General features: G+C 44.1%; 1 protein-coding gene across 1 annotated transcript in view; it reads left to right on the forward strand.

Annotated features, from left to right (window-relative positions):
- Window positions 1–9,737, forward strand: part of MCF2 (MCF.2 cell line derived transforming sequence) — a 60,034-nt gene extending 50,297 nt beyond the window's left edge. Inside the window, exons 23-30 of the mRNA XM_050901819.1 lie at window positions 88–180; window positions 1,185–1,263; window positions 1,793–1,856; window positions 2,344–2,450; window positions 2,532–2,644; window positions 2,927–3,039; window positions 4,549–4,649; window positions 9,351–9,737. Coding sequence (XP_050757776.1) covers window positions 88–180; window positions 1,185–1,263; window positions 1,793–1,856; window positions 2,344–2,450; window positions 2,532–2,644; window positions 2,927–3,039; window positions 4,549–4,649; window positions 9,351–9,391 — 711 coding nt within the window. The 3' untranslated portion in view covers window positions 9,392–9,737. The remainder of the gene's footprint in view (window positions 1–87; window positions 181–1,184; window positions 1,264–1,792; window positions 1,857–2,343; window positions 2,451–2,531; window positions 2,645–2,926; window positions 3,040–4,548; window positions 4,650–9,350) is intronic.
- The last annotated feature ends 719 nt before the right edge of the window (window positions 9,738–10,456 follow it).

Raw genomic sequence — 10,456 nt, forward strand, 5'->3', positions numbered from 1 at the left:
GTTTGTTTAACATGTTGCAAAATGTTTGGAATCATAGGGTAGAGGGAGGGATTTGTAGTGTGTTTTAATTTTTTGGTTCTTTTGCAGATGAATGCCGTTGGAATAACTGAGAATGTGAAAGGAGATCATCGGAAATTTGAAATCTGGTATAGTGGGCGAGAAGAGGTCTATGTCGTGCAGGTTTGTAGCTTCAAAAATCTGGCTATTTGTACATCCTCATAACAGTGTTAAGGAAATGTCTCCCATTGATCTTTACAGGATTATCAGACATTTAACTTGCATTTCTTCTTCCTCTTCGCCCATGTCAGCGTTCACAGAGGCGTCCCAGTGGCTGGTCCTTGGTGTCCAGTCTGGAACTGTAAAAGACATCTTGATTTGGAGACAGAATTGCTCCTTGGAAATAGAGCCTTTTATTCCAGATGAAACAGACCAGTCAATTCCAGGTCAAATAGACCGGTAGTTGAAAAAAAAGATTTTCCTGTGCTCAATAGCTTATGTGAATTGAGCTGGGAAATGGGCCTCATGCTTTAATGGACACGGGCCACGTGTGCTCCTCTACAATTAGATGTCAGAACTGCTCCCAGAGCAAAGGCTTAGCCTCCGTGGTGCTATTTCTAGTAGTCTTTCAACTCATCTACAAAGTAGTAGCCCGACTGACCTGATTTCTTCCTGATCCCCCCCCCCCCCCCCTTTTGTAGCATTTTGAATAGAAATTTATGGAGGTGAAATGTTTGCCTAACGGGGTGTTCGCAGGAAAACCCGTTCTGAAAATATTGTTGATTGATGGATTTTTTTAATTAGTCTTCTGCCTAGCTTTTTTTTCCTCCATGTTACAACACAGTAGCCAACTTAAATTCATAAAGCAGATGTATGTAGCCAAGTACACATATAGGCAAAAGGCAGATTTGGCCCTTTAGGTATTTTGTAAAAGAGATAAGATGCATGCACATGTGCTTTTGCCTGAACTCCTTGTGTTATAGTGATGGCCCCACAATTTCCACTGTGTTTTGCCTGGATATAGTGGGGATCATCAATTTTAAAAGATCAAGAACGTTTAAAATTTAGTGGTGGCTTTGGATAAAAGGGAATTTCAGATAATTACAGCATAGAAAAGTAAGATTTTATTCACACATTATAATGGATAATTCTTAATTCAAAATTTGGACAATTTTCTCTTCTTCCAGGCCCAAACAGTAGATCTGAAGATGGCATGGTTGAATGAAATAAGAAAAATTTTGTTCAAGCAACAGGAGCTTATAAAAGGTACAGTTGACCAATTTCTCTGTGGAACTCACTCTGCAGCAGAACCTTTCCTATTTTCACATTGCTAATCTTCAGATCCACTAATTCTCACCAGAGAATTGATTTTCAGAAGAAGCCTAGTAGCAAAATACTGGAGTGAGGCCTTACATTACAGGGAAATAACATAACTTAGAGCAGTAAAGGCCAGGTGCTTATGTGAAAATGAGTTACAGAAGTACTTTTTTTTTTTTGTCATTACCTTGGGGATTATTTCACATTTGTTATCATAGGATTAATTCAACACAATACATAGCAGATGCCTAGTTTTAAGCATATTATAGTCTTCAGTGGCATGCTCACTATTGGATTTGTGCTAACATACCATCTTAATCATAACTAAGTCTGTGCTTTGCAAGAGTCCCTAGGTCTGTTTTTCTCTAAACAGAAATCATTAGGGTTGTACAAAAGGTCTAACTTTTAAAATAATGCTTCAAGTGTGATGGTTCCGAATAAAAAATGGATTTTAAGCTGGTGTTTTACCTCCCCGCAGTGGAGAAGCAGCAGCCCAGCTCATGCACAGACCAGCTCCCGCTCTCCTCCCAGCTGAGTGATGGGTGAGTCCCAGGAGCCGGACTGGGGGCTCTCTCCGGTACCGTCCCATCACTGGGCACCCAGTGCCTTCTGGCCGTATCCTGGCTCTGTGCTATTCCCCCCACCCCATTTCTGCCTGAGACCTCTGGGTAGGGGGCAGGAGGGATGTGCTGCCCTTCATCCTTTGGTGGCGGTGGTCTGGGAACAGGGTCCGTGAGGGGCACCCTCGAGCGCTCGCCTGGCAGCACAGCCTGAGCTGCAGCAGCTCCTCTGCAAATGGAGACAAAGATCAAAGACGGTGCTCTAATTCAGGGAAAGAGATACTGTAGCAACTTTATTTCTCCTCCCAAAAAATTAAAACCAGGCACTGAAGTCCTTAACCTTTCTAGAAACATACATTAAGAAGTACCATTATTATTTCTGACCCTGTTTTACAAAACCTCGTGGAGTTTGCATTCATTCATAAAGTAAAACTAAGATTGATTTCTTTTTTTTTTTTTTATCATTCAGAAAGCAGCAGAGAGCCTCCATAAGCTCAGAAGAGAACGACTCGGAGCGCACCAGCCCGGTGATGCTGGACAGTGGGCTCCTGTCCCCCCAGAACAAACCCCACAGAAGTATGAACGCCTCCCCTTCCTTCGGGGCACGCTTTGCGGGTGTTGGGGTATCCCCAACCTGAGCTGCACGCTGTCTTGCAGGCTGGCCGGGAATGTCACAGTCCCTGGAAATCTGCGAGGGACTGGAGGAGTGGTCGGGTAACCAGTACCTCTCCAACTGCTCGGACACCGAGGAGGAGGACGGGAACCAGCTGGTTAGTACAGAGATGCCACAGTCCCAAAGCTCGGGGTGCTGCCGTTTTTGGTCATCTCGCTTTGTTTTGCTTCACTGGATAATGGATGTATCTTGTCCATGTCTCTCAGATTTTCCCTATCTCAGTTTGGGGAATGAAGAGATGTCTCAAGCCACAGTTTCTTGAAATAATTTTAATTAAGGTAGCTGATAGGGCTCTGCCACGTTCCCTGCGGCAATCAGAAATAACAGCTGCGTGATATGAAACGCAGCTAAATAAGATAATTTTTTCTTATTACCACAGTCTCCAGGAAAATACAAAGCCCTTGCAGACTGCAAGAGGAGAGGATCAGAGGACCTGCTGGTGAAAAATGGGGATGAAATTCAGCTTTTGCATGAAGATGGTGAGGGACAGTGGTAGGTATTTTAGGATTATTTTGCCTTATCTCTAAGAGCCTGCAAGGCAGTCCCATGCAACTTCGCTTGCCTGCTGATACACTCATTGCAGCTTCTGATTAAGTTTTAGACTGTTCCAGAAAGCTGCAGAATTCATTCCCTTGCCAAGACTAGAGGCCATACGCACGGGTTTGGCCTGGGGAAACATGTCAGGGCTTCCCTTGCCCTGGGTGTCTGGGCGAGCTGTGTTTTACCAACATCTTCACAACCCCTTTTGCCATGCTCTTCCCACTTCAGATGATGCTTCAAGTGAGAGCTCTTTGCCCACCCCAGCTCAGCTGTTGGCTTTGTTCTTCTGGGTTTATTAATAGCAATATTGAGTAATTGCAAGACATTTTGCTCCCTCAAACAGCTGTACGAGTGTTAACTGGTTAATGGCTGCGGACCATCTTTCTGTTGTATTTAAAGCTGTGGCTCGCAAGATAACACTTCACAGCTGGTTCTCTCCTTACGGCTGGGAGCATTGCCTGGGAAATCACCATACCCAGCCTCCTGCCTGTTGAACCATTAGTCTCCTTGTCTCGGAGGGCAGCGTGCCCTCTTCTGATTTTTGCAGCAATTTGGCTGAGATTTGGCTGTCTCTCCTTTCCAGGTTGATTTCTGACTAGCTCTCATCAGCCAGCCGGGGGTCTGAGTAGGAGAGAGCGCAGCATGCTAATGTCTTGTTCAGGATGTGGGAAGGGTGGTGTTAGCAGGAACCTGAATCAGATTTGTGCAGGCACTAGCCCGTAAATGCACAGACACAAATGCCCCGTGGAGGATTCCTGGCCGACATCTACAGCCCTTGCACTTCAAAGGAAATTAGAATAGAATAGAATATTTCAGTTGGAAGGGACCTACAATGATCGTCTAGTCCAACGGGATTTTGCAAAATTCAGTTTGTTGTTAGCAAAAGCAAGATGTAAAGCATGTCAGTTTTGCTGAATGCTCACCACCTCTCATGGTGGTTTTGGCCAGTGCCAGGCAAAGGTTTCTCACACCAAACTTTTTTGTTAGCACCAATTTCACTGCATGAGTGAGACAGAGGGATGTCATTTATGAGCGTGTGTTTCCAGCTACCTAAATCTTGGCTTGAGTTTACTTATAGTACCCTGACTTAATTCATCCTACCAGTCTAGCTCAATAGCAGAAAAGTGAGCAAAGTAATTGCCCTTGGCTCCATCGGTAGTCAGTGGAGGAACACTGGCATCTCTGGAGGTCTCAGGCAGGATAACTTGTGCTCTGGGGAGTCCTGTTCCTCTCCATTGACTAGAGAGGGGCCGAAGGCAGCTGTGCTCCCAAGGTAGGCTTTTTAATTAGGTTCCTAAATTTAGGTGGGAAGATTACTTTAAATGCACGCCCAGCTCCTGTTAAAATGCTTGCCTGGTTTGAAGAAATTGTTGGTTGCACCAACAGTTGTGTAGAGCGTGCCCATATCAAGCTGTGCCTGGGTTGGTTTGTTTCTTTTACTAATGTCGTTGTCATTCAAAGGTTGGTGAAAAACCTAAACAGAAGAAAAGAAGGCTGGATTCCTGTCCACAGTCTGCAGATAGTAGTCGGTGACTGCAGATTTCGGAATGCCAAAGTTGCAGGTATCATATAGCACGCCTAGCAGAAATATTTCATAACTCCAATCAGGTCTTTTAAGCCATTTGCATTACACTTGATGTACTAAATCTGGCTGCCTATGCCTCTGCAGGAAAAAAAAAGAAAGCAGCTACTCCAAAATGCCTGCAAAAGTAGTAAATTAAGCTTTTTATGTTTGTTAACACCTTAAGACATTTCTGTGACTTTAGGAACTAGTAAATTAAAACCAAGCATTTAAAAACATAGATTTCTTTGCAAGAGCACTGGGTAGAAGATCGGGGAGAAGAGACGGAGTCTGACCAGGGATTCCCGTGACTGTTTTGCCTACTTGCCGCTGTAGCTCAAACCCCATGTGAATAGGAGGTACCTAGGCAAAATCTCCTCCTGCTGCAAAAGACGTTGTGGCCTGACCCCCAGCACGCTCAAGGCGATACTTCATTTCTGCAGCCTCGCTCTTGCCCTCATTGCTGCCTGCTTGTTAATCCATTGTTAGAATAAAGTTTATAATAAACAGGTTACCAGGTTTCTGCAGAAGGCTTCTAGTCTCAAAAATAATATTTCTCGTTTTCTAGCTGTAAATGTACATAGAAATAGATAGGGAAGCGTAACAGATGACACAAGAAAATGCCTTAAGAGCAGCCGGTCGCCCTTGCCATGTACGCAGCATCACCGCTCCATGTGTTGCCTCATCACCATGCTGTCCACTGGAAACGGGAGACCAGGGTTTGAGATGGGAGCAGCTCAGGGAACCCACATAGTCCATTTAAAAAAAAGAATACACCAGTTATGACGATATGAAACAAATTTTGCAAGTAGATTTCTTTTTAAATACTTCCTTTTTGTCAAAATCTATTATTTTGATGAACATGAAGGAAGTCTTCTGAAAGGCTTAAAATTCCGGTCAGCTCTTGGTGGTTTTCCAGTATATTTCAGTGAAATCCTTCCTATACAGGAAGGTATTTTTTTACCCCCTTTGTTGCAGGGCAGTCAAATTTCACAGGTTGGAGGTTTTCTAACTTTACGTAAGGGGTGGCTCGTAGTGGGCTAGCGGCGCAGCTGAGAGGACTGCCCTTGGCGTGCTCCCGCCTTGGAGCACCATGTGTTGTCTTCTCAGCAAGTCTGGTTATCACATCTCGCCGGGTCCTGCACCACAGCCTGTGCAGGAGGTTTCTCCAGCCATAAACACATCTTGAAAATAGGGTGCCAGCAAACTTCAAACACTGGTTTGCTTTGTCAGTGGTCCTATCGCCCAAAGCCTAGAGACTCGCAGCTCCAGGCTGGTTTACAAAGTTGCTGAGTACGAACTAAGGAGAATTTCACAAGGCGAAACCACAGAAAGCTCCTCCTGTAAGTCTGACACCACTGCCCAGACACTTTGCAGTCATGTTGCCAGGGTCTAGTCGCAGCACTGAGGCTCTGTTTTCCCTGTTAAGATTAACTCTGTTCTCTCTCGCTATTGCTGATCGTGTATGCAGTCTCTAGGCATGATTCTAATTTTACATGCACTCCAGGCAATATTGTAGGATGATGTAGGATGTTTTCTTGCTATTTCCTAGAGCTATTCCTAGAGCTCTTCAGTGATGTGTCCTTATAGCCATAAGTACTTGCACTCTGAAAGCTGATTTTCAAACAGTACTTTTGCATTTAGCAATTCCCTTTCCTTTGTGGACTGGTCATTTTATACTGCAGGTGACTTTGTACCACTGGCTGCTGGGGGACGCAGTCTGGATTGGACTCTTTTCTGCTTCTTCAGAAGATGGAGCTCTTGCTCCAAAATAGCAGAGGGAGAATTAGGCAGCCAAGCTTGTAGAGCAAAGTAGGGGCAGGAGGGAGCACCGTAACCCTCGCATATTATTACCTGCTTGTGCTGAAATGCTGTTTTGCATGTAAGCAGGGTAAACTTGATTAACATGTTGTGGGCTCCCCAAGAGCTAGAGCGTGCCGAAGTCGCTTCAGAGCTGGGGGAGAGGCAGTCCTGGCCCTTTGCGGGCAGTAATGCCTCCATTATTGCTCGGCTCCAGGTCCCCACAATAAATAAAAATAGATCTTCAATCGCAGAATTTCACAACTAGAATTCATAAAAATCTGGGATTTGGTGGGGGGTTATTTTCAGTGCAAAGCCTTTAGCTGAATAGATGAAATGGTTCCCTTACCTTAACATTTTTTCTTAGATTTACATTGTGGCCATAACAAGAACCTCCCACCACAGGATGGCTGATACCTGCACACTTACAAGCTGTTCCTCTCCCCTCCTGCTAATTATTCCAGTGTTGGGCCAGTACAAAACATAACGGAGTTACAGGGAACATTTTGCTGCCCATTTGAAGTTATCAGGTATATATTTGGACGATGCCCCACTCCCCTACCATTGCCAGCTTTGCAAATCCACTGTCCTCCTGCACCCAGCCGGCTGAGGGACAGCCTATGTGCAAAGCTGAACTTGCAACACCCAAACGAATCCCCGGATGATTTTTCTTCCTTTCCTCACATGGTTGCATAGGTAATTTTCCTTATAGATGAGTGGTTACTATTGGCAATGCCATTTAAATGTTGATAAAACAAGCATTTTGGTCCAAATCTTTTGCAAAGGTGTGCATGGGGGAAACCATATTAAACGTTTTGTAAATCTTGGCCAGGATATAAGCCAGGAGGCTTTTTGGGAGGAAGATGACTGGCTTGGAGGTCATTTTGAAAACCAGTTTTCCCTCTGGTGTGCCTCTAGCTATAATTTCTGAGATTAGTCCTTGCTGCTTTCATCTGAATAGATTTATTCTGCCTCCTATGCAAATCCATGGTGGATTTTTTTATGTGTGCGCCATAGAAGTAGTTCTGTATCACAGGTGATAACGCAGAGATCTCAAAATGGAAAAGGATTGGAGAGAACTCTGCTCAGAAAAAGCAATATTCAGAAAACAGCTACTACTGAGATTTACCCATGTGTTGCTAGTTTAAGATGCCTTGCTAAAGCGGTCAGGCATTGCCTGGTCAACTGATTTGACTTTTATACGAATTAACAAGAAGATGCAAGATTATCTCTTCATGTCCCTTGTGCAAGACGCACATCTTGGGAAGGTGAGGGCTGCAGCGTTACAATCCCAACTCCTCTTCCACAGTGGGGCAGGAGACAAAACATTTCTGCAAGTCCCGTGGTTGCTAACGTGCCAAAGATCATGATTTACAGCACGGAGAGTGTCTGTGTCAGTGAAGGAAAAGGCATCTCGCCTCTCGGCTGCGCTGCAGCACCCGCTTCATGGCAAGCAGAGAGCAGGGACAGCAGAAATGAGGTCCTTGCCATAACCCAAAGCAGATGCGTGACTTGTTTTCACTTCAGTGACACAGTGCTCATGTCCAGCAGCACTGCAGCCTCCCCTCTCATCGAGGTTAAGCTCTGTCCCTGCTCTTCTTTTCTCTCAGCAGTGGTAAACAGATGCGAGCAAAAGGAAACATGTTGTTTGCTCCCAAATTTTCACATCAGAGCAAAATGAGGCCGAAGCATTTTCAGCTTTTTCCACCTGACCTTTAAAAGCTGGGCAGAGAGAAGGGCAAGTGTCCAATTTCCACTCACTGCGTGGAGGTTGCATGAGACTGATTTCTTTTAGAGGGAGCATGAAATAGAGTAGCCTGAATAACAAAAGGGATTCAAATGAAAAATGGAAGCAATGATAAATGCCTTTAATTGTTTTATATATAAAAGAAATATTGCTACAGCTTTCAAGTTCTTTTAAACAGCAGAAAAGGTTACATGGCAGAATTTGACTTGAGCCCAAAGGCAAGGAGCATTCGGAGCAGGCATGGAAGGATGCTGTGTGCCAAGGCAGGCGCACGCACCTGCTTGGTTTAAGGAGGACGCAGTCTCCTGTTCTACACACCAGACCCTCTCCTAGTTTGTTTTAACACCCCACTTGTCAAATTATCTCTTCCAAGCCTTAAGGGGATCCCCTGTGTGTGCTCTTCATGCGATAAAGCTGAGCAAAGGTTTCCCCCGCTGGTAGTGCCCGAAGGACTGAGCTTGCCTGTCCTCTGCTCCTGCTGGCCAGGGCGGTGGGGATTGTCCTCTCGACTGTGGTGAGCTTGAGGCAACCCTTTATGTGGCTCCCTAGGCCACGTGGTTTGAATCTGCCCGATAAGAGTATCGTATGTGGCTGAACTCTTGAGCTCTTGCAGGCTGGCATAAGCATGTTAGCTGAAATGCGCCAGTTTTGTCTGAGTTCTGTTTAAAATACCACTTGTAGTTTTGCAGATGCAGCAGAGCTGTTTGCACTATTACTCATGCACTTTAATGATTGCACTCACAGGCTTTTGTATTTATGCAGGGTCCGTTAAAGGTAATGTTGATTTCTTTTTGGCCTTTGAAACGTAAAGCAGGCTCTCCTTGTACAGCCTGTGATGCCAGCCAGCTACACAGAACAGCTATTTTGTAACGCTGTAGAAAACCATTTGAGCCTGACAAAATAAGGAGCCTAGAGAAGATAGAAGCTGGCCGCGCTGTGATAATCAAGTGATAGATGATGGAAATGAGTCAAACCCTGTGGTCCTGCCTTAGACAAGGCTCTCACTGAAGGTAGTGGGAGTTCAGCTCTTAGGGAGAACTGCAGGAGTGCACTTATTTTTTTTTATGTTCTACAAATGTTACATGATTACAGGGAACAATGTATTTCTTGGAATAAGATGCTTTAATATTAACATCATTCTTCATTACTTTATAGATGCTGCCCTGTGTAACACGAGAAAGTTTAGTTCCCCTTGAATTAAGGGTGAACGAGTAGCATCCTATTTTCGATGCTCTTTGGAAGCTTTCAACTAAGTGTTACAGAGAAATAGCACAATAGTTGGAGTTGTCCTGTACTATTCATCACATTCACAGACCTCCACAGCTTCATCTGCACTGAACGGGACTGGGGTCCTAAGCAGCTTCTCATAGTCATAAAGGAAGCCATTCTCTGCTCTTTCTTTTTTTTCTCCTATGGAAAGTACAGTATTTTATTATTTTTACCTGCTGTTTTTCCATGACATCCATCACGTTTCATCAGAGAAGTACACTACAGTTTCCTGACACTTTGTTTAGATGCTTGAAATTTCCTCTACAGGTTGAAGGCTTTACCTACTTATTAGCTGACAACTGTTGAAGTTGATTGCAAATAAAAGGGTTGAGTTTTGGTAAACCAAAAAAAAAAAAAACAAAACCAAACCAAACAATGAAGCTGTATGTCCTGCTTAATTGATTTTATGGATGGATTTTTCTTAAATATTTACTTCAGCTATGTGAATGTAATGTTCTGTAAGAGCATCATCTGGCTGACTCACATGCGAAGATGCAATAACGCTAAAGATCCTCTTTTTGCACTTCGGGACTGACTCCAGCCCATTGCAGTCAGTCCCATGGATTTCAGTGAGGTTTGGATCAGGTCAAACCGACAACTCAGGGTTGTCGCCAATCACTTAGGGTCCCAAAGCGTCCCAAGGCTGAAACCTGTATCTAGCAAGTGTTGAAGTTTACATTAAATGTATGTACTTTTGGAACACGTGCCATAAATCAAAGTTAAATGTCCATGTTTGCACTAAGGATGCTCTTGTGATAAGACTGTACTTTTCAGCATCTTTAACAATAATGTATCTATTGAATTTTTGAGAAAGGAAAAAGAATATTGAACACTCATAATTTAATTTTGTGTTTCTTTGTCTAGTTTTGCTTTTGTAGAACATAGGTACAGGTGGTTTGACTTTTAAGCAGATGTGTGCAAAGAGCATCTGACTGTGGTGAGAGCAGGGTTAACAGTATGCATGCGGTAGTGAATTTGCTCTGTCCTGTCAA

This window comes from Gymnogyps californianus, chromosome 9, assembly GCF_018139145.2.
Source record: "Gymnogyps californianus isolate 813 chromosome 9, ASM1813914v2, whole genome shotgun sequence".
Classification (NCBI taxonomy): domain Eukaryota; kingdom Metazoa; phylum Chordata; class Aves; order Accipitriformes; family Cathartidae; genus Gymnogyps; species Gymnogyps californianus.